Raw genomic sequence first — 22700 nt, forward strand, 5'->3', positions numbered from 1 at the left:
TGATTTTGTGAAAATTTTTATAAAAATTCCAAAAACATCTTTTCTAACAATGTTCTTAAAAAAAAATAAAAACTAAAGCAAATATAGAACACGTTGTTTTAGTATATGTATTTATATTTATATAGACATATAGTTATAAGAAGTTAAGATACATATTCGTTAAAAACACTATATCTGGTATTTATTTAGTTTAATTTCTAAATTGAAAAAAAAAAATATAGCTGCATGTTTCCTTCTCTCATAAATAAGCATTTGAGAGAATTAACGCATGACAGAGCTTTGAAATGCATTTAATTAATTAGTTTTTACGAGCCGAGTTTTATTTTTTTCTTCAAATTATGGTTATTAAATTCAGATTTCGTTTCCATGCATAACTTGTACATGATTTTGGAATTTCTAATTTTAATTATTTATATTTAAGTTTCGTAGCTTTTAATTATTCAAGTTAAGCCTCTCCCGCTTGATTAAAAGTTCATAAAATAATTAATAAATTTGTAGCAGTAGTGTATTATATTTTTGGTTAAGAAAAAAATTATAAAGAAAAACATAAATATTTAAATAAAAAAACTAAAATCTATTACATTTTTTTATTATCAATGCCTTGATTAACGTAATTAAGTTTAAGTGCGGCACAACATATTTCTCAAATAGCATATATTCTGTACCGAAAGGAAATTATTTAAGAGGATTATTTTTAACTATTTTTATCAATAATTTTTTTATTAAACTTCGTTTGATATACTAGGTTGATACTTTTAGGATGTTTTTTGTAAAAGAAATTTTTACGTAATCAGAAATTATAACTAACGAGAATCACAAGTCCAAGAAACTTTTCAAATATTTGTTCGTTTTCTATAAAGTAAACTACTAAAATATATTAGGTTGTTCAGTAGTATTTATTAAAATAGTTGTATAAGTTTTTTTCGAAATTAAAGAATAATATGTTATTTTTATCAGAAAAATATGTTATTACCATATTGAGTAATTAAAATTATTCATCATATCTAATATATTTTAAGTGCGTATTATCTTTCAATTTAATTGTTTTTACAAAAATTTAAACTTAAAACTTAACTTGGAAAGTTCAAGTGAATTTCATTCGGACAAGTGAGATTTGTTATACAAAAAAGAACAGGATAAAACATGAAAAGTAAGAAAAAAAATTCGTGAAAAAGAATAGTTTTACTGTCTTGTAATAATTTCACTTTACGAGGATAAAACTGTCCTTCACAAAATGAAATACTTCTCCTATTTTATTTTTCTAAACTGGTTTTCCATTAAAAAGGTATGTGTAGTCTGACAAAAAAAGTTCACAATAAATCAGGGAAAAAAATGAAAATTAAATTTTGTGGTTAAGTGAAAACTTTAGAATAAAAAATGAAGATGAATAATAATATTATTATTATAATTGATAGTTTTATATAAAAATAAATAAAAAAAATGGAAGGGGGTTTTGTTACAGTTAACAAGGGTCCCACATGACACCTCTCTTACTAATGCCACCTTCTCTACCGCCTTAATTATAGCTTTCTTTTTCCCTCATTTTCTTCCTTTTATACCAACTCTATCTATTTTCCTTCTCCACCTCTCTTCTCCGGCGACTCTCGCCGGAATCTCAACCGGAAACCCGCCGGAAAAATACTACTTCCCATCTTCCAAAACCACCCTCTTCACCATTATCGTTCCAACTAACACAGAGCTCACAGCACTCTTTTACACAGTTTTTTCTCTTGTTTTTTGTCGCTACTCATTCACCTCTGCAATGCATTCGGAACCTGTGAATATTTAAATTCAAAAAATTTCTTCTGGGTATTCTCCAATGTCCATGCCCGTGGTTTTTACTTGCATGATCTTGAAGGTAGTTTAGTGGTAATACCAGCTGTCATTGTTGTGTGAAAGTCACAATGCTAGCAATCTTTTAATGATAATGATTCTGAAAATTGAATGTGGTTTTATGGTTTCAAGGCGTCACTTGCTGATGTGAGTTAATTGGGAGATTTTCCTTGTTTGTGGGGTATGGGGGGTTTATTATTTCCCTTTTGGTTTCTTATGTTAATTACTAGTCTAAGGTCAATGGTTTTCGTTTAATTAGCATTTAATTTTTGGCTGAAAGATCCAAACGAACTTCAAGCCTCTAAAACATTGGTTTTGGCCTTGATTGATTGCATTTATTAGCACCCCTAAATTCATGATTTTTTTTTTTTCTCTTTCTCATCCTTCTGATTGTTTTTTAAGGCCCTAGATTGAAGAGCGAGGAGTTAACCTCACGCCACCGATTGGGGTGCAAGCAGAAAGTGAAGAACATAAAAAGGCAATGATGTTGAGGTGGACAAGGGTTTCTGATGGAAAAGGTGATCACTGTGACAGTGAGGAGATGGAGATGGGGTTCAATGTTTTGAGCGGTGATGAAATTGTCAAGTCCAAAAGGTTGATTGTGAGACCTCGGATCAAGGTGTGGATGGCCCGTGCCATCACTACAGTGATACTTTGGACTTGTGTGGTTCAACTAATGGCAATTGGGGAGTTGTGGGGACCAAGGTTGTTGAAGGGCATGCCTCATTGTTTCAGCCACCAAGATGAATCTCCAGCAATTGCACAGGCTTTTGTTCCGGCCAAGGTTGTGTTTCCACCCAAAAGTAAGTGCTTGTTTTGTCACATAAATTGATCTTTAAGGTTTTGCGATCTCAGTTTCGGAGTTGGTATTGCCGGAAAATGCAGTATACAAGGCCGATGCGACTGCATTTGTGATGACGATGTGGTCGCAGACAACCCAAAAGTTGCGGCTGCGAACTGTTTTTCAAAAAAATCATGTTAAGGATTTCTTTAAGAATAGGAAATTCCTTATTAGATGGTCTGTGATTTTTGTTCAAAGAATGGTGACTTTCTTAAGCTTTGTATATATGTATCTGCTAAATAATTGTATGACTGGTTATGACTGAGGGAGGAATACGATGGTTCTGTTTTATCAGGGATTCATAAGAATAATGGTTATCTTATGGTTTCGTGCAATGGAGGACTCAACCAAATGCGAGCAGCTGTGAGTGCCAGTGCTTTATTACATTCACTGCCGGCATCAACTTGCAAATTCTTATTCTGTCTTTCTCAAAATTTTGTTTGTTCTTGCACAGATATGTGACATGGTTGCTATAGCAAGACATTTAAATGTTACTCTCATAGTTCCGGAGCTGGATAAAACATCTTTCTGGGCTGATCCAAGGTTTTCACTTTTCCTATTGCTACAGTCATGATTTTAGTTCAGAATAGTGTTTATTTCCATGGTTGTCATCTTGATTTCTTAATTGAAATGTTGTCCTGATTTCTGTTCCCTTGATGTGGCAGTGAGTTCCAAGACATATTTGATGTAGATAATTTCATTGGATCCTTAAGAGATGAGGTTAGAATATTAAAGCAACTACCACCTAGGCTCAAGAGAAGAGTTGAACATGGACTATTCTACTCATTGCCGCCAGTTAGCTGGTCTAATATATCATACTATGAAAAGCAGGTACTTACTTAGTTAACATGACTTCTTTTCTTTATCAGATTTTTGGTTACTTGAATTCAGCTGACTTTTCTACTTGCTTATCGCAGATCCTTCCTCTGATACTGAAACACAAGGTTGTGCATCTAAACAGAACTGATGCTCGACTTGCCAATAATGGACTACCTTTGGAGACTCAAAGGCTGCGATGTCGTGTAAATTTTGATGCTTTGAGGTTTACTTCCCAGATAGAGGAACTTGGTAGGAAGATAGTAAAAATTTTGAGGCAAAAAGGACCCTTCCTTGTGCTTCACCTTAGATATGAGATGGACATGTTGGCCTTCTCTGGCTGTACGCATGGATGCGACAGCAGGGAAGTGGAGGAACTCACAAGAATGAGGTATGCTAAATCTTGAACTAATGTGTCAGTTTCACAGTGCAATTTTGCTTCTCAAATTCAATATAATATTGGAAAGTTGCATTTGCATTTTGCAGATATGCTTATCCCTGGTGGAAGGAGAAAGTTATTAATTCTGATCTTAAGAGACAAGATGGTCTATGCCCTTTGACACCCGAAGAGACTACGCTGGTATTGAAAGCTTTAGGCATTGATCAAAGTATTCAGATTTATATTGCTGCTGGAGAAATATATGGTGGAGGGAGAAGGATGGCAAGTTTACATGCAGCTTTTCCGAATGTGGTCAGTAGAAAGAAACAAAATCATATTTCTATGTTTATATGTTGTTTTGTAACCTTTGTGTGCTTTAACTGCAACAGGTGAGGAAGGAAACTCTGCTAGAACCTTCAGATTTGATGTATTTTCAAAACCACTCATCACAAATGGCTGCATTGGATTACCTTGTGTCTCTAGAGAGTGATATATTCATTCCAACCTATGATGGGAACATGGCTAAGGTTGTGGAAGGACACCGAAGGTATTACTTACTATAATGCCAGATGTTTTACCATGAGTCATCTTCTGTGATCTCATCCTTGAATGAACAACTTAGCAAGCATTACAATCTTACTGGCAGATTATTATTTTTTCTATGATACATTATCTGAGCCATTCAGTGCACTTGCAAACCAAGTCTTTTTCTTCATCTAGGTTTTGTTATTGGTGGCAAAACTATTCTGATGAGAATGCTTGATACCATATGCTCTGATACTGATTTTATTCTCCTTTTACTGATATAATGCTTCTTGCTCTTCAGATTTTTAGGCTTCAAAAGGACTATATTACTTGATAGAAAGCATTTGGTGCAACTCATAGATCGATACACCAATGGGTCACTATGCTGGGATGAGTTTTCCATTATGGTGAAGAAAACTCATGCCAATAGGATGGGAAACCCCAAAAGAAGAGTTATCATCCCAGACAGACCCAAAGAAGAAGACTACTTTTATTCCAATCCACAGGAGTGTTTCCAATTCCAAGATGAAGCATTGAGCAGCACATGATCCTATCTCATCTAACACGTGCCTCCTCTAAACAGTTTCTTCCATCAGAAGACAATGCTAATTGGTATTTATTTCAGGGGGAGGACCCTGATTCTGTACATGAATTAGGATCTCAATGAACACAAGGAACCGTGTGGTGGCTATTCCTCACTGAAATCATTTAGATAAAATTGGAAAATTTTTCACTTTTTGAGGAACAGGTTCTTGTGTAAAGCAACAGCAAAGAGGAGTTGTATCTTCTATACTGTAAAGAAGAGCAAAAGATATGTAGAGTACTTTTACTATTAACTTTTGTCTTTTTTTCTAAGTTCAAAGATAGATCTTCACCAAATACTTATAGTTGAGCGTTGAAATAAATAGAAGATGTGAAAGAACAACGCTGAAGTCTCTTGGAACCTTCTTGTCTACTAAGATATTGTATTTGCTTTTTGCTGCATATGATAATTGTCTGTGATTATGTTTGTGGACCAAAGTAAGATTAAGTGGGAAGACTCTAAGATGGGGTGGTAAGACTCAAAAATAGTTGGTTGAAGGTTATTGGTGGGCCAATAATGATGATTAGCATTATAGTAAACATTTGTATAATTTTAGGAATAGCAGCTACTTTTGTGGTTTAGGCAGGACTAGAACAACCAACTTCAAGCACTTCTCAGTGGAGACTCATGGTGGAGGACTGCACTATATTTCATATGGTGTTTACAAAGTTAGCAACTCATTTTATGCATAAAAAATAAAGATATTTTATTTTAAAATCAATTAACATTAGATGAAACAATGAAAATAGAAGTTATTCGGAATCCAAGTTTAAACTTTTACATTTTGTACAATGAGAAAATTGAATCCAAGTTTATTTTATTGTCTACCATGAACTCTATAGAAACAAGATATAAGAAAAAAAAAAATCATAAATTGTATTATCCGAAGATTTGAGTTGAACAAGATATAAAAAGAAAAAAGATTGTATTGTCTTGAGTTGAAAAAAAAAACTATGGTCTCTTATATAAACCTAACAACTCATTAATGTCAAAATTTGACTATAGCTTTAGTTAAAGTAATCTACAAGAGACTTGAAAAAAAGTTAAATCAAGTATTAATTAAGTAGTATAAATATATTATTTATAAAAAGTAAAACCTGTATTTAGAGTTATTGTGAACAATTGTAATGTTGGAAGAGAGAATTAAGAGAAGACGGTTACAATCAAAATTTAATGTAAGAGTTTTAAGTAATTAGGGTAATCAATTTTAAGGTATTTATTAGGATGCTTTTTCTTAACCAATTAATCTTTTTGACTTTTTCTTTGTTTTACATTAAATTTATTTCTCCTTCTTGTACAATTCTTTCAAAGTTCTATATCTCATTTATATGTTTAACTCATAAACAAATTCCTCGAATTTCTCTTATATTTTATTCCATGAATTAAAATCAAAAGAATAAGGGGTTAAATTTGATGTTAAATTATTAATCTTCCATTAATATAAACCCACAAAAGGTAATAGTCCTTTGATGATATGAAATTATGAATCACCCCAATCATCATGTCTCAACAATTGATGGAGATAATAGACCTCATCCGAATTTCATGTTATACCTACCAAGAAGAACATTTCATATTAATATACAATATAATTATTAACTTCAATCACATCTTTTGACACACATTTAGTAATATTTTGGATCGGATAAGCAATAAATTTAATTATTAATTTTTATCAATTATGTAATTTTTAATTATTAATGAAATCTTTTCATTTGCAATGGTGAAATTAATTTGTAATTTTGAAGTGTAAAATTTAAGTTATAAGCAAGTGATGCTATATATGAGGTCATTTAGGAGTCTCAAATAGGTTGGTGGGTTGTGAATGATCTTAGTTAACTTAATAAAAAGAAAAATTCAAAACCTTTAATAATTTTTTTTTTCCATTTTCATTTGAAGTGTTGGTTGACCTTTACACCTCGCGTGTTCATATATTTATTCGGTGGCTGAAATTTTATATTATAATTATCTCAAATCTGAAGTGGGATTTTACCCAATTATAACACCCCCAATGGATTACTTTATGCTTACACTTTAAGATTCATTCCTATTTATTAAATTAATAATCACATATACGAGGATGTAGTTTTTTAATTCCAACAAAGATTTAAAATTAGAAAGAGGTAGCCATGTTTAATTTTTGAAGTTGTAGATTTACATTAGAGGGTTGTTGTTGTATTTATTTATAAGATAAGAAATAATGTGATGTAGTGATGTGGTCCAGCACAGTGATTGTCTGTATTGGAGCAGTTACAAGACACAGAGACAGCAAGATGCCGTTTAAGATAAAGGAAGCAGCTGAGTTCAAAAGGAACATCGCTACTATTCTTTGGTCTTTCTCTTTACCTATTTGGAGCCATTCTCTGACAAATCTCAAATCTGCATGCAAACAAATGCTCATTATTTCTTTTTCAATAGTTTTATATTGATTAGGAGCGGAGAATAAGAACAACTTCAATATTTTTTTCTTTCTTTTAATTTTCTGATATATAATAGAGTTTTGAACTCTAAAGTGAAAAATACTTCCGAAATACAAACATATACTTGAAGTAGAAACCATCATCAAAACTATTTTATGAGCAATCAATAAAAAATTAAGTGATAAAATTGATAACCATATAAAAATGAAGACTCATAGATTCATGTATGTTAGACTCATGTTTTAATGGGTGTGAAGGATCACCTTTCACATGTAAGTCAAACTCATATAATGATAATTTATATTTGATGTTGGTGATGTAATATATTTTTAATAGTTGCATAAGTGTGATAAATTTGGTGTAGTTGACATCAATTATTACTGTTGGTTTTTTTTAATAAACTTAAATGTATTAGTCGTTGTGAGTAATTAGTTGTCGTGAGAAACTAACCGTTGTGAGTGGTTAATGCACTAGCCATTAGAGTCTAGTTAGTTAATGAGTTAGTCATTTATATCTGTTTATAGTTGTTTTGAGTACAATGGTCAGGAAATTAGAGTCTATAAATTGTATTGTGTATTGTATAAATGAACAACAACAACAAGAGGTGAATAAAGTTTTATTCACAAGTGAGGTTTATTGTCTACAATTACGTGATAAAGGACAAGTGGGTGAAATCACAAACAAATTGTGATATTTACGTTACAACACTCTTAAAATAAATAAAAAAGGTTGTATTTTGCCTATTAGTGTTAACTATCACTTTTGGTCTTATCACTCGATTCAATAATTGGTATCATTGTCAATATTACAAGTTCGATTTTCAGTGCGTAACAATTAGTGAGAGAAAAATTGTTACATGTGATTCCACTTGTCTTATAACAAAGGTCATACTAGTCAAAGTGACATAATCACATAATTTGGATTACTATACTATTAAATATTAAATAGGAGTTACAAGTTTATTATCGGTTATAATTTGCGACCAATATTCATAAGACAGAACCTTGATTAAGAAACAATATATGAAAAATTATTTCTAATATTAAATCTAATTAAATTCACTCAATATATTAGTATTTGGAATAAGGTTTAAATACCTTTTTCGTCCTCATTTTCGTAGTGTTTGTTGCAGATGGTCCTCATTTTGACACAATGTTTAAAATGGTCCTCATTTTCGCAATTCGTGTTTTATTTGGTCCTTTTATGTGACGTCATTTAAATTAGTAACGGAGCACTGTACAAGTGACATTGTTTGTATTACGTTGCATTGGAGTGTGTTACGTGTACCTGTACAGTGCTCCGTTACTGATTTAAACGGCGTCACAGAAAATGACCAAATAAAACATGAATTGCGAAAATGATGACCATTTTAAACATTCGGTACAAATGAGAATTATTTTAAACATTCGGTATAAATGAGGACCATTTTAAACATTCTGTTAAAATGAGGACCATCCGCAACAAACTCTACGAGAATGAGGACGAAAAATATATTTAATCCTTGGAATAATGTTTAATATGTTGATTGTTTATGTCATATGGCTTCGTGTAAGAATATTTATCAATACTCGAGGAATCAATATTGCTTTATAAACATATAATTGCTATATGAAAACTTTATCTTCATATATAAACAAACCCACAAATAACAAAATTAAGTTATTTCAATCTCATATTTGCAAATCATTTAGTTAGACTTACTTATTTTTATTTTCTGCAAACACTGTTTATAAACATATAAAGTACAAATAACTGTTAAATAAAGAATTTACAATTAACAGAAACTTACAAGAATTTCATGGGATACACTACTATTTTTCTTACCTTTCAAAAATTATAACACAACCTTGATACCTTTGCCAAACAAAAATATTATTTACTTTAAAATCTCATTACAAACTTGAACTTTAATGGTATGTTAGAACTAATTTACTCTAATATTTTTCTTATTTAATTTGGCGTAGAACCGGGATTGTTTTCCTAAGTATTGGTATGTGGATTCTTCCAATGAGTTTCGGTTGTTTTATCTTTTGTTTTCAGTTTTGTATTATTCCAACAAGATACAAATAATTGATGAGTACGAGTGTCAACTTTATTAAGACTTTAATGTTTCATGGGAATGCATTAGAGTTCAGCTTTTAAAAACAAGGTGACCCATAAAAGTAAAAACTATCTACTTCACAAGCTAAAATACTAATGTTTTAGTTAAATATCCTTTATATTTTAACTTTAAATGCTAATATATGTTATTATTTTATTAAAATAGTAGCATTCATCAGTTCGTGACATTTGTCAGTTTTGCTCATGGCTAATATTTGTCAGATTCATTTGTACGAGACATTTATCTATTTTACTGGTAAATACTATAACTATTGAAACATTTATCAATTTTACTAATAACTAGTATTCATTAGGAAGCTTAACTGGTCCACCACCTACTTTCATCATTTGAGTTCTTATCCATGATAAAGCAATAGCTCCAACTCCATTTTTAGCACTCTTCACTTATATATCAGTACTAATGTTGTTCCAAAGTTACATGCAATAACTCATGTTCTATCAGAATGGTTTATATGATGATGAATTTTCCTTTCACTCCATGATTTTAAAATAAGAATAAATATGATTTTGGTTTCTAAACTTAAACATACAATTAAAATTCGTGATTATCTTAAATTTTAATATATTTTAGTTTCTAGATTTCAAAAATAATAGATATAGTCTTTTTAACTCAATAACATTAACTTTTTCAAAACTTGTTAGGCAACCTTTCAGACTTACGCTTGAACCAAACCGAAACATATCACACATTATAAACAACTCAAACGTCAATCTGAAACATGATTGACATAATCTGAAACATGATTGACATGTTAAAAACATTTAACACAATCAAATTAAAATAGCCTATATTCATTTAGTTTTAAAGTTTAAGGACCAACATGTATCAAATTTAACAAATTTCAATTTTACATTCAACATTTTGCAATAGAAGTTGTTTCATTAGATTAGCTGAAAAATTCCTTGGTCCCATAGTAGCAATGGACCAAAGTGATTCTTTGAACTCACCCCATATACAAGTAAGTAAGCATGTTCATACAGTTTCTGTTAGGTTAATGGTTGACATCCTGCTAAGTTCAACCTGTCGATCTTCTAATCGACTCACAGCTCGAGAAAAGTTGTTGCTTGCAAATGACAAGTTATCTTCTGTCAGACGCCGCTCACGCCGTTGCTTGATTCTTGATATGAGCTGAGAAACCTCACCTATGGAGGGTCGTTTCTTGGGTGATTTGTGCAAACATTTGTGTCCAATCTTAGCAAGTTGCCTCACTTCTTCAAGATTGCATTTTCCCACAAGTTTCTTGTCAAGTATCTCATCTATACCATCATGATCCATTGCAGCCTTGCAAGATAAACAAGAAAATGAGACACAAATTGTGAAGTCTAAGAAGAAAAAGATCTTTTTTCAAAGAAAAGTAACTTACAAGGTTGACATACTCCATCAAGTTTTGATGAGGGTGGATGGCAGTGATGAGCTCAAAAACTATGATGCCAAAACTGTATATGTCACTCTGAGTTGTTAACTTGCTTGTGGAAATGTATGCAGGATCCATGTACCCATATGTACCTTTCAGACCAGAATTCCTGCCATCAAAGATCTCTTCTTTTGAGAGTCCAAAATCAGCAACCTGCAAGTACAATTTTGAACATAACATTTATATCTGGAAAGAATATTATCAATGCCATGAATCTCAAATTTAACTGTTATAACTATAAGAGATCTCTTAGCAGTGACCAATCAATTTTAGTAACAAAAAATAATTAGTGACTATAGTAACTAATTTAAATGTCAATTTATAAACTAAAAATTATTAGTAATTTAAATAGTTTATAAATTGATTAGTATAGTGAATTGGTCTCTAAATTGGTATCTAATCTTAGTGACCAATTTAAAGACTAATTCACTAAATAGTTTATAAATTGATTAGTATAGTGAATTGGTCTCTAAATTGGTATTTAATCTTAGTGACCAATTTATAGACCAATTTAAAAACTATTTAAGTTACCAATAATTTTTAATTTATAAATTGATATCTAAATTGGTCACTATAATGACTAATTATCTTTTATCCCTAAAATTGGTCAGTATACTAATAAGAGATTTTCTTGTAGTGTTATCTAATATAATATATGCACACACAAGCTTTAGAATTGCCGTCTAAGCTTCTGAGTTTCTATCATTTAGCCACTATATAAGTTCTTCTCTCTGATTTTGTAGTCATGCACATATTTCTTTTGACAAACATAACCAAGGAAGGAGATCACTGTTTGATTCAATATCTTATGCAAAATTAGGAAAATGAATGGGAATTTGACTATTAAAAAGAGCATATATACAAGCAGTGTTACCTTAGCTCTCATTGAGTGATCTAGCAATATGTTGGCAGACTTTAAATCGCGATGTATGACAGGTGGAATTGCCTGTTCCATGCATATTCATATTCATCAACACATTTTCATATACATTAGGAAAAAAAACATCAATGAAAATACATACTCCTTCATGAAGGTATTCTATTCCATGTGAAATATCAAGAACAATTTGCAGCCTTTCATCCCAACTCAATCCCTTTTCTTCACCTACAAACATTTGCAGACTATTCTCAATTGAGACAACTTAGTTTGTCATGTGACAACTAAAAACATGCAAAAGAAGTAAGACACACACACACACACACACACATATATATATATATATATGCATACTCGATAAACAGCATTCATTTAAAAAGAACAAAAAAGATGAACAACAAAGACCTTTCTCTTACCATATAAAAGATTTGCTAAACTTCCATTACTCATATACTGATAAACCAGTATGCGTTGCCCTTTATCTACACAATATCCAACCAAATTCACAAGATTCCGGTGATGCAGTCTTCCTAGCAGAAATACCTGAAGCAATAAGTTAAATATAAAGAGTTCAACAAACCTAACTGATGGATGATGTTATAATATATCAGCTTATCCTTAATTGATCAAATTAGAACCAATATCATCAATTACATATATGATATAACCTTGCAGAAGTGATCTTCCCTATCCATTTTAAATTGTGATATATTCAGTCTTGAAAGTTAAACAACCACCGCAGGCTTTTATTTCCAATGATGATAACCACACTACAAAAACCAAAATAATAATTCTAAATTTTTAGGTCGTTCATGTGGTAATGTTCGAAAACAATTTGATGAAACGGTATACTATTGTATGGGTTTGAATTGTGAGCTGAGTTTTCTAGTGCTTAAGAAAGATTTATAAAACAATTTTCAAATTTTAGAGTAAAAGTGGGAGAAGATAAACCAATGCCAGGAAGAATGCAGCAGAAAACTTAAAGTAGAAAACCAAAACAACTTCAAAGAGACGTTCAGATCTTCTTTCAATTATGAAAGATGTGTTAGTTTGAAAACAGTTTTCAAAAATTAATCTTATCAAACAAGTTTTACTGTTTCTTCTTTTTGTTTTTTAGGTACAGAAAAATGTTTTTGAGGATGAGAATCACTACATTTTCTGCATATATACTGATTTTCTGAATTAAATAATGAACAACAAAATCACTTCAATTCAAGTCACTACCAGCTAGATTATTAATCACTTCAATTCAAGTCGAATAAATAAGTATAAAATCATCGACGAACTTTGCAACGGTTTAATACCTTGAAACTTTAATGTGTTTATGAGCCTCTGAGAAAGAAAAGCAAATGGCTCAGGAGGAGGAAACGTATAAGATAATTATGGAACCTTTTTCTAGTACTATACAAATCATAAAATTCAAAATATACAAAATTCTGCACCCCACAAACCAAGTAACAAAATATACCTCTGTGTGGAATTCTTTCTCCCCTTGTTTAGAATTGGGTGCAAGCACCTTCACTGCTACAACCTCCCCTGTAGGCATTGTCGCTTTATAAACTGTCCCAAATGATCCTTGTCCCAGGGTTGTTGTGAAATTTTGCGTGGACTTTTGAATTTCTCTGCACCATGTAAAGTGTAAGGTTCATACCATTACAATGTCAATTAATATCCCTTTAAGAGTGTTTTTATCAGTAATTACTTTACATCTCCATTTCCCTACTTTCTCCTTTTCCTTTGTCTTCTGAACTAAGGTAAAACTTGCAAGGTAATTCATTCAATTTATGAAGAAACTTTCGATGAAAAGATATATAAAGTTCAGGATGCAACAAATCAAATACTGAACACATTTTGATATCTATAGTTATATGTTTCAAGATTAAAAGGAGTTATCCACATACAGAACAATTAGAAAAGAAAGGCTTAAGCTCGTGCTTAAGAGAGAAATGAGCATACTTGTATGAATACTTTAGAATGCCTGATGCTGAAGCAAACCGGTCTTTGTTTTGATGACTCCACCAACTGAAATGGGAACTTTTCTTGATACTTTCTGACCTTGATGTGGCAATGGAACTATCGAGTGATGCACTAAAGTCGGTACTTGTTCCCAATCCATTTGTTCGTATAGGAAGAGTTGTTACACTAGACTCACTTGCAGATAGTCTAAGATGAGCAGAACGTTTCTTGCACCACCTTATGCCGAAAAATATGAGGCAAGATATCAGAATTCCAAGTGCCAAACCAGCAGAAACACCAATGATAACTAAATCAGTTTGGCGAACCATTCTTTGATCTCTCTTGATACTCAAACAATGAAATCATTTTGCAGAACACTGGTACTGCAGAGGCCCACTGTCAGAGTTGGCACAATTTTATGTTAATTCAATGCTTCATCCAGATTTAAATGACATCAATTGATCCCCAAGATAGTAACATATCCAAATTTTCTTCTATTTTACGCCCCATTTGACAATAGTGGAGATAAAAGATTATCTAAACCAATTTAGACGTTAAACTCATGGATGCAAATTTATTATAAAAATCCAGAAAAAGCTAAAAATTGACGGTCAGTAAAACATTCATACCATTATCAATGTTGAAACACCTAAAAGTGTGGCTTATCCAAAGAATGTAACACGAAACCTTAATTCTGACAACAATCACTAAATGCATATCTGAAGTACCTTATTCAGAAGAAACACATCTTTTCATTTTGCATCTTTCTAAAAGAGCCTTGGAAAGAAAAACAAAGCAATTTTATCCCTAAAACATTACAAGAAACAAAAAGACAGGCTAATCATCTTTTACAGTTGATGACTATAAGGTAAAACCATGAAGAATTGAGTCATATTACAAGTTTCACTGAAGATTAGATCACATCTGAAAAATTAATAGAAACATACAACCAAAATAAATCCTATTCTTCCATTATATGATTCAGATAACAGTAATAGGGTGGGTTTGGGAGATTGTGTGCTATTCACAAACTCATCAACATCATATAATTGTTCATCCACTATGCACTATCTATCAAACGTGAGCATATTAAAAAGAAAAAAGATTCCAACTTCTCCCTACCCTCTTCGAACGGTGAAAGCCTAAACAAGAAAGAACCCACAAACCAGCAACAAAAGTCTCCCCCAGAACAAACCCACCAAACAAAATCCAGAAAGCTAAAAATTTCATCAGAAACCTTCACTGAACTTGTAAGAAAAAGCAAACCCACATACCTAATCAGCAGAATAACAACACCATGATGGAAAAAGCACATTATTTTGATCTGGGGTGTGCGAACTGCGAACCATGGTTCCAAAATCAACCCCCTTTTGGGTATATGAGGCTGTAGTTGACTCTGGAGTCCAGAGTCAATGGTATGTGTGGAAGAAACAAAGACCAAGTTGATGAAAGAAACTGTTTTTTGTTTGTGGCGAGAGTGAAACAGTGAAAGGGCAACTGGTAGAGGTGTTGGTGTTGGATTGGAATTGGTAGTGAGTGGAGATAAAAAAGAGGGGTGTGGAGTGGGTGAGGGCGATAAGTGCATTTGAATTGAAGTGAGAGTGGGTTTTAAGGTTTTAAAAACTTGGGAAAATGGGTACAGGTTTGAGGATGTTTGTTTTTTCGTTTGTTGTGTTATGATTCATCTGCTGTTTTTATATTTTACTCTCTTTTATGAAAAAAAAAAAAAAACATTGTAGAGACACCTAGTTACTGACATTTAAGAAAGGGGAAAAAAAATAGGTAAGATTAAAGATTTAATGTGATAGAAGAAAAGAAATAAAACAATATTTAATAATCTATCTTAATTAAGAAATGCTTTAATTTTATTTAAAGAAAAAAACCTTTTGTTAAAAGTGTCTTCTCTCGTGCTTTTATGAAAACTAATCTAGTATCGATGTTTAATCATTACTTTATAAGAATATTAAATAAACATGGTTAAATATTCCTTGTTGATTTATTTATTCCTATCCTATATCACTTTTCCAAATTTTTTAAAACGTTACTTGAAATAGAAAAAAAGTAAGTTTTTTAACTACTTTTGTAATAAATAATTTTTCAATAACTTACAGAAATTTTTTGAAATGTTGCTTAACGTAAAGCTTAATCTTCTAACATTTTATATTTATATTTTTAGCTTTCAATAAATGTTTACTAAATTTTCCTTTTAAGATATAATATAAGATTAATCCGAAAGTTATGTTAATCAAAGCTAAAAGTTTTGATTCAAATAACTTGTTTAAATAAAAATTAAAAGAGATCCTCTAATCAACTAAAAACTAAATTTGTGATTACTAGAAAAATATTTTTTTTATACATGAAAAATAGTTTTAATTTATAAAATTCTAATCACGTAATAAGCTACCTTTTTTATCTTACATTTATAAATATTTTAAAAAATAATTTTATCAAAACTTTTAACTAATTTCTCAACTTTCAACGATTTTTCTCGAACATAATCCATATATCATCTTAACTTAATTACATTCTTATAAATATATAAAAATAAGAAATAGTTTGTATATGTAAAGTATCTTTCGAGTGTTAAAAAAACTCTTAACCCTAAAATGATGGTTAAGTGTAAAATGACAAAGGCAATGCCTCATAACTCAGGTGCTCTAAGACAAAATAAATGTATATCTTCTGTAATACCTTTTTTTTTATTAGTTTTGGCTATCTTATTCTTCTAAAATTTTATTAATAAAATAATCTGTGGTTTTTTCACAATGAGTTAAAGATTTGATTTGAATAAAAGCACAAAGCCGGTAAATGTAGTTCATTTATATTGTATTATTGCATATGTCTCTTTCTCTATGTGTGTTGTGTGGTAGTGTGACTCATTTCCCTCAAACCTACATTTATATTTCTGCCTCTGCATGCCTGCATATCAATCTTAGCTTCTTTTTCTACACTTTAATGTCCAATTAATTTACAAACTGACTAACTTTTAACTTATTCATCTCTCCATAACTAATTAAATATATATATATATATATATATATATATATATATATATCGCAACCGCGATCGCGACGGGACGACGAACAAAAAAATAAAACGGGTTTAAAAAAAAGATTTGGGAGTCGCCACCATAGTTATTCTGGAAAACTATGGAAAACCATGAAGATAAGACAAGTCTGCGAAAAACAAGATTTTGGATCCGGGAGTCGATTACGCGTAGGGAAGGTATCACCACCCTACAACGCCTGCCCGAGGGCGGTACCTTTAATCAAATATGCAAAGTTGATGTGATTTTCAAAATGTTAATTTTCCCCAAAAATAATGAGAGTAAAATGCTAAAAAGAAACAAAAATATTTTTTTAATTTTTTGGGCCCGACAAGGATTGACCTTGGTCCTACGTATTCTCATGAAAATGAGAAATCAGGGTTACGTAGTTCTTTAAAAGATATGTTTGTTTGAAAATATTGATATTTTTATATTTTTGAAATTTATATTTTTTGTGGTATTTTTGAATTACTTGAAAGTATGTGTCACACGACGCGAGCGGTCGGACAGACACGAAAAGAGAAAGAAAAACTATTTTTGGTATTTTTGAAAATGAGTGTCACGCGGTGCTGGATAGACACGATAAAGTGAAAGAGAATATTTTTATTTTTTTGATTTTTTTCTATTTTTTGCATTTTTTATAATTTTCAAATGTTTTGTTCAAAGAAAAAATAATAATAATAATAATAATAAATAAATAAATAAGAGGATGACATTATTTAAAAGGATAAAAATGGAAAATAAAATATGGGGGTACATGAGTAATTAGTGGGAGGTGCATGAAGTAAATGAGGTGTCTTTATTAAAAGTGGGAATAAAAATAAAAACAAGTCTAAAATAGGAATAATGCAAGATGAGTGGTGGAGTTAGTGAACTTAGGGGTGCAGGAAGTAGTTACTAGAGGTGCGTGTAGTGAAACATAGGTTGCAAAGGGTGAAAAACAGGCCCAAAACAAACAAGGGATCTGGGAGTGTGCTGAGATTAAAAATGGAGGTGCAACAGAGAAAAAAAAATAAACAACAAAAACAAAACAAATGAAAGGAGGTGTACATATTAAAAAAAAAAGCTGCACGAAGGAGTTTCTAAAGCAAGGGTGTGAAACTCAAAACTGGGGTGCAGAAGGCGAAACTGACCAAACCCTAAACGAAACCTAATTAATCTAACCTAACTGTTCATTAATCAGGAGCCCTCTCCCTTTCTCTCGACGTCCGCACGGGTCACTGCCCACCAACGCACACTCTCACCTCTGCTTCACCCATTCCGGCGGGTCGGGAACGCCGGCGACGACGCCGATCACAACTCACCGGCGACACGCCTCTTTTTTTTCTCCTTCTTCTATGCACGAGACCCTTTCTCCATTGCCTCGAGCCACCACGATTCCAGGAGCCGATGCCGCTGCCGCAAGTCCCACGGACGGCGAGGCACGCCGCCGTCGACACCAGCCACCAACGGAAGCATCGCCGACGAGAACCCAACTCCGCGAATCGTCTCCTTTCTCGCTTCTCCTCCCACGCGCGAGATGGCTGTCATAGCCTCTGTGATTCGCCACCACCGCGCCAGCCACACTGCGACTAGATCCGCCAACGTCACGTGACCATACTCTACAGTTCGAAGCTCCGAATCGCCGGCGGCGAGGGGTTCTCTTCTCTGCTTCTGATTCCTCTGTTTTGATTGGAGATGGTTGATTGGGGAAGACGAGAGAGTTTGGGGTTGTTCGATATTGATCAGCAAATAAAGAGTGGTGGTGATGAAGTATGTGACTTTGGTTATTTGCTTGTATGTTTTATTTGCAGATTGAAATGGTGGTGATGTGAATTTGAGGTGGTGGTTCTATGAATGGAAGTGGCGGGAAGAATTGGTGTTTGTGTTGAGTGCGACGGGAAGGTGGTGATAATGGGAAGGAAAATGGAGTTTGGGTTGCTGTTTTTGTTTGATTGGTGGCGAGAAGAGAAGGATGAGTTAGGGGTTAGATGATGGGTTGAGGAGTTTGTTTGTTGTCTGTTTATTGTTGTGTGCTGGGAAGGGTTAAAGATGGAAGCCTAATGGTGATGAAACGATTCCTGAAGGACGACGGTTTTAAGATTCTCACATTTCCTGTTTTTTTTTTTTCTTTTTTATGCAGATTTGCTAAGGAAGAAAGATGAAGAAGATGGCTATGAAGATTGCATGACAACAGAGACGAACGCACGATCATGCAGTGTTATTTTGCTGGTTGTGTATGCTGTGATGTTGAGGTGGTAGACCTCGAATGGGAATGTTGCGGGATTTAAATGAAAAATGAGCTTTTGGTGTGTTGATGATGGTTGAGGAGCTTGGTATTTGGCTATGGCTGACTATGTGCTGATGAATGGTGCGGTGGTTCTATCTTTTCGGTTATTTCGTGCAGGTTGGAGAATACAAGATCATATTCATTCAAGCAACCAACATAACACAAGATCATATTCACCCAAAGGTTCACGTTCAATTGGTGCTTACCTCTTGTAGTCTCCCTGTGTTTGCAGGGGTGTGATCAATGGACGCTCCCCTGTTCTCGTTCTTCCTTTCAGATGATCCAAGGGTGCTCTCTTCTTTTTTGTTATCTGTTATGAAATGCGAAACTGTGTATTCTTGTATTCTTGCCCCGTTGCTCTCTTGCTCTTTGTGATATTGTATCGGAAGTTCTCACTATCAGTTGATCTGAGGGTTCCTTTCTCTCTTGCGAGCTTGCCTCCTTTTTTCTTTGTTGCTCCAAATATATCTCCTATTTGTTTTTTTTGTTTTTTTCTTATGCCCATTCGCTGCTGCTGTGTCTCTCGCCCAATCTGCAGAGTCTTCCATCAGTCCATTCATCCTCCTTCAGTCACCATACAGTTTCCTTTTTTTTGTGTGTGATGAGGCAGCTGCAGCTCAGCCAGTGCACCCTCAGGGTGCCAAAAAAGGAGAGAGCTAGGCATGCACAGGAAATTAAATGCTCTGCCACTTCTTTCTCTTTACTGTAAATTTTTTGTTTTCACGTCTTCTTTACTATTTTTTTCAAATATGTTTTTCTTTTTACCTCTTTTTTTTTTGTTTTCTTTTTTCTTTCTTTTTTTGTTTTTTTTAAATAATAATAATAATAATAATAATAATAATAATAATAGTAATAGTAATAAAATGAAATAAAATAAAAATAAATATGAAGAAAACTGAAAACAAAGAAAAAGAAAAATAAAGAAAACCAAAATAAAATAAAATAAAATGAGATAAAAGGACATAATAAAATCAAAGCAAACCAAGATAATAATAATAATATAAATAAACAAGTAAAAATAATAATAATAAAAAGTAATAAATAAATAGATAAACAAAATGTATATATTATAATCCGAACAAAATTGGGTGTTGACAAAAAAAAAAAAAATATATATATATATATATATATATATATATGAGTGATAATATGGACTTGGGCCGATGGACCGGTCCACAAAAAAAAATACAAGACGGATTAGGATATTGAGTTCGTTGGCCCACAGAAGCATGGTCCATGAAAGCCTGCAATCTGTAGGAGTTGGCCCGCTAGCCGCATAAAAAAACATTTACTTTTATATATCTATTATTTTTCTTTTGGACTTTTGCATGAACGTTCTACATTCTTGTATGATTGGAAAAGACAAATATTATATATTCTTGAATGTGCTAAAATTTGAAGAATACATCCTGTATATCAAAGTATGAATATGAATATGAATATGATGAAAATGTTGAATTATCAATTTATCATCTAATTCCTCAAAGTTTTTGCTTAATTTTATGAATTTGTTAAAGTTTCTCAATTTGTTGAAAGTTTTATCATAATATTTATTTTATGAAAAAAAAACGGATTGGTCCGCAAGTCCACGCTTATGCGGGACAAACTAGACTTTTTAGCCCGCGTTGAAAATGCAGGACAGATAAGCCCAATTTGCATTTTGCAGGCTAAGTGTAGGCGGACGCAAGAATTTATTTTTTATTATTAATATTTGAAAAATATGAAGTTAGTTTGAAGAAATCCATAAAAGAAAATATAAATTAAACACTTTTTACTAAAAAAATAATAATTAATATTTGTGGATAATATATATATATATATATATATATATATATATATATATATATATATATATATATATATATATATATATATATATATATATATATATATATATATATATATATATATATATATAATATGTATTGTGGGTATGGTTTGAGTTTGGTTATGTTATTTTAAAGGTAAGTATTTTGGTTATGAAAGTGGATAATTGACTTCAAACAAGAACTCAATATCTTCCGGAGCACTCAAAAGAATGTAGCCCTTTATCATGATTATCATGAGTGAAGTTAAGAAAAGGTTGGTACTAGCACGTAACTTTTCAATGTATACTTGTAAGGTTTTTTTTTTTTTCTTTTCTTTTATTTTTAAATGCTTAATTGTATAATCTCGTGATCTAAAAAAATCGATTCATGAGAGGTAGGGTAGTGTGTCTAAGCATATATTTTCTAAAATTGAATGAAATAAGAACAATGAACTTTTTTCCTTTCTAACAATTATCTATCGCGCGTGTTTTTAAAAAGAATAAGTAATTTACAATAAAAAAGAAGAAGTTAAAGTTATATTTTTAACTACTGTTAGTTTTATATAATTCATTTATTTATTTTTTTCATTCATATAAAAATAAGTGGAGAAATTTCTTCACTTCTTTCGTATCTATTCATCCAAATAACATTTCCTATTTCATTTCTCATCACGAGGACATAAGAGTACATATATTATTTATTTTGCTCTTTTGCCCCTCATAAATAATTTACCTAGGTTAAATATCCATTGTGATCTAAAAATATTAAAATTCAAAACTAGTTCATACAAGTAACATTTGTATATTAGATTAGTCTTTAGATGGATAGATGTATGTTAACTAACACTATTATTTTTACGCATGTGTCTGTTAAGAATGAAATTTAAAAAATAAAAATATTTAACTATGTGTTCGAAACCATTAGTATTTAATGGATTATTTTATAGGAGTTAATATAATCTTATAAATGAAATTAAATGAGGATTTCTTATTAATTTTTATTAAGTTTCAAAAATTTATTTCAAAATCTCAGAAAAATATTTCTAGTTTATTTCAAAAAATCTCATTGCACATTCTATGAATTGCCTTGACCAGTGTTGTCTAATAATCATTTTCCATGTTTTTTTCTTGAAGCAAGAGACCGTAATGCTGAAACCATAATCTCGTTTATTTTCATGGGTTATGCGCTGATCTAGGACAGTTCTGCAGATAGTAAATATGATTTTTAGCAGGTCACAAAACTGAGTTTATGATCCTAATGAGTTTATAAATGTCACACCTTGAAAGGGATGGACTTAAGCTTAGTAATTTCAATATAATTTTAAATTCTTTTGCTTGTTTGATCTGTTTAGTTCAAATCTTCTGTTAGCTGCAATTTTGACTCTGTAAAAGAATAGTAGATGAATCTAAAATAAAGATTGAATGCAAAAGATATGTATTACAGAAACAGGAAAACTGTATTGAGATAGATGATCCAGAGAGTTTATAAAAACAAAGATATAAAGACTACGGAGAACAAACTAAACCTAACTAAACTTAACATAAAGTAATCAGGGTTAAACTAATAGGCCCCCCTCAAGATGGGAGGAAAATGTTTTCTATGCCCATCTTGGAGAGAATGCTGAGAAAACTGGTTCTGGGTAGAGATTTGGTGAAACAGTCAGCAAGTTGGTGATGTTTTCGTATATGGTTAAGCTTGATAGTTCCTTTCTCCACATGTTCACGAACAAAGTGTAGGTTAATATCCAGATGCTTGGCGCGCTCATGGTGAGAAGGATTAGAGGCAATTTGAATGGTGGCTTGATTGTCACA

The 22700-nt window shown here is 31.8% G+C and overlaps 2 protein-coding genes across 6 annotated transcripts; one reads left to right on the forward strand and one right to left on the reverse strand.

Annotated features, from left to right (window-relative positions):
* Positions 1-1537: 1537 nt before the first annotated feature.
* LOC114182650 (rhamnogalacturonan I rhamnosyltransferase 1-like) lies at positions 1538-5399 on the forward strand. 3 transcript variants are annotated; one of them, XM_028069558.2, is made up of 9 exons: positions 1538-1869; positions 2236-2636; positions 2970-3037; positions 3129-3217; positions 3340-3505; positions 3592-3881; positions 3977-4181; positions 4259-4416; positions 4696-5399. In XM_028069558.2, the coding sequence occupies exons 2-9, from the start codon at positions 2315-2317 to the stop codon at positions 4940-4942; spliced, it is 1545 nt and encodes a 514-aa protein (XP_027925359.1). In that variant the 5' UTR covers positions 1538-1869; positions 2236-2314; the 3' UTR covers positions 4943-5399. The 3 variants fall into 3 exon arrangements, with proteins under 3 accessions (XP_027925359.1, XP_027925361.1, XP_027925360.1); XM_028069560.2 differs by having other exon boundaries at positions 1538-1858; XM_028069559.2 differs by having other exon boundaries at positions 1538-1809.
* A 4880-nt stretch (positions 5400-10279) lies between these two features.
* Positions 10280-15355, reverse strand: LOC114182767 (calcium/calmodulin-regulated receptor-like kinase 2). Of its 3 annotated transcripts, none has more exons than XM_028069706.2 (8): positions 15041-15355; positions 13767-14149; positions 13279-13432; positions 12227-12353; positions 11956-12038; positions 11808-11879; positions 10883-11086; positions 10280-10800 (listed from the first exon to the last, which is right to left on the reverse strand). In XM_028069706.2, the coding sequence occupies exons 2-8, from the start codon at positions 14093-14095 to the stop codon at positions 10492-10494; spliced, it is 1278 nt and encodes a 425-aa protein (XP_027925507.1). In that variant the 5' UTR covers positions 14096-14149; positions 15041-15355; the 3' UTR covers positions 10280-10491. The 3 variants fall into 3 exon arrangements, with proteins under 3 accessions (XP_027925507.1, XP_027925506.1, XP_027925505.1); XM_028069705.2 differs by having other exon boundaries at positions 13767-14162; XM_028069704.2 differs by having other exon boundaries at positions 13767-14003; positions 15041-15353.
* Between the last annotated feature and the right edge of the window lie 7345 nt (positions 15356-22700).

This window comes from Vigna unguiculata, chromosome 4, assembly GCF_037176805.1.
Source record: "Vigna unguiculata cultivar grain cowpea cultivar isolate G323 ecotype 2 chromosome 4, ASM3717680v1, whole genome shotgun sequence".
Classification (NCBI taxonomy): domain Eukaryota; kingdom Viridiplantae; phylum Streptophyta; class Magnoliopsida; order Fabales; family Fabaceae; genus Vigna; species Vigna unguiculata.

Excerpts from the sequence above, each read along its gene's own strand:
- LOC114182767 (XM_028069704.2), bottom strand. The coding sequence starts at position 15,351 with ATGCACTTATCGCCCTCACCCACTCCACACCCCTCTTTTTTATCTCCA. Across the intron at positions 12,354-13,278 it reads AGAAAGAATTCCACACAGAG|GTATTTCTGCTAGGAAGACT; the intron begins GTATATTTTGTT and ends TTATTGCTTCAG. Across the intron at positions 10,801-10,882 it reads TGATGGAGTATGTCAACCTT|GCTGCAATGGATCATGATGG; the intron begins GTAAGTTACTTT and ends TTATCTTGCAAG.
- LOC114182650 (XM_028069558.2), top strand. The coding sequence starts at position 2,315 with ATGATGTTGAGGTGGACAAGGGTTTCTGATGGAAAAGGTGATCACTGT. Across the intron at positions 2,637-2,969 it reads GGTTGTGTTTCCACCCAAAA|GGATTCATAAGAATAATGGT; the intron begins GTAAGTGCTTGT and ends CTGTTTTATCAG. Across the intron at positions 3,218-3,339 it reads TCTTTCTGGGCTGATCCAAG|TGAGTTCCAAGACATATTTG; the intron begins GTTTTCACTTTT and ends TTGATGTGGCAG.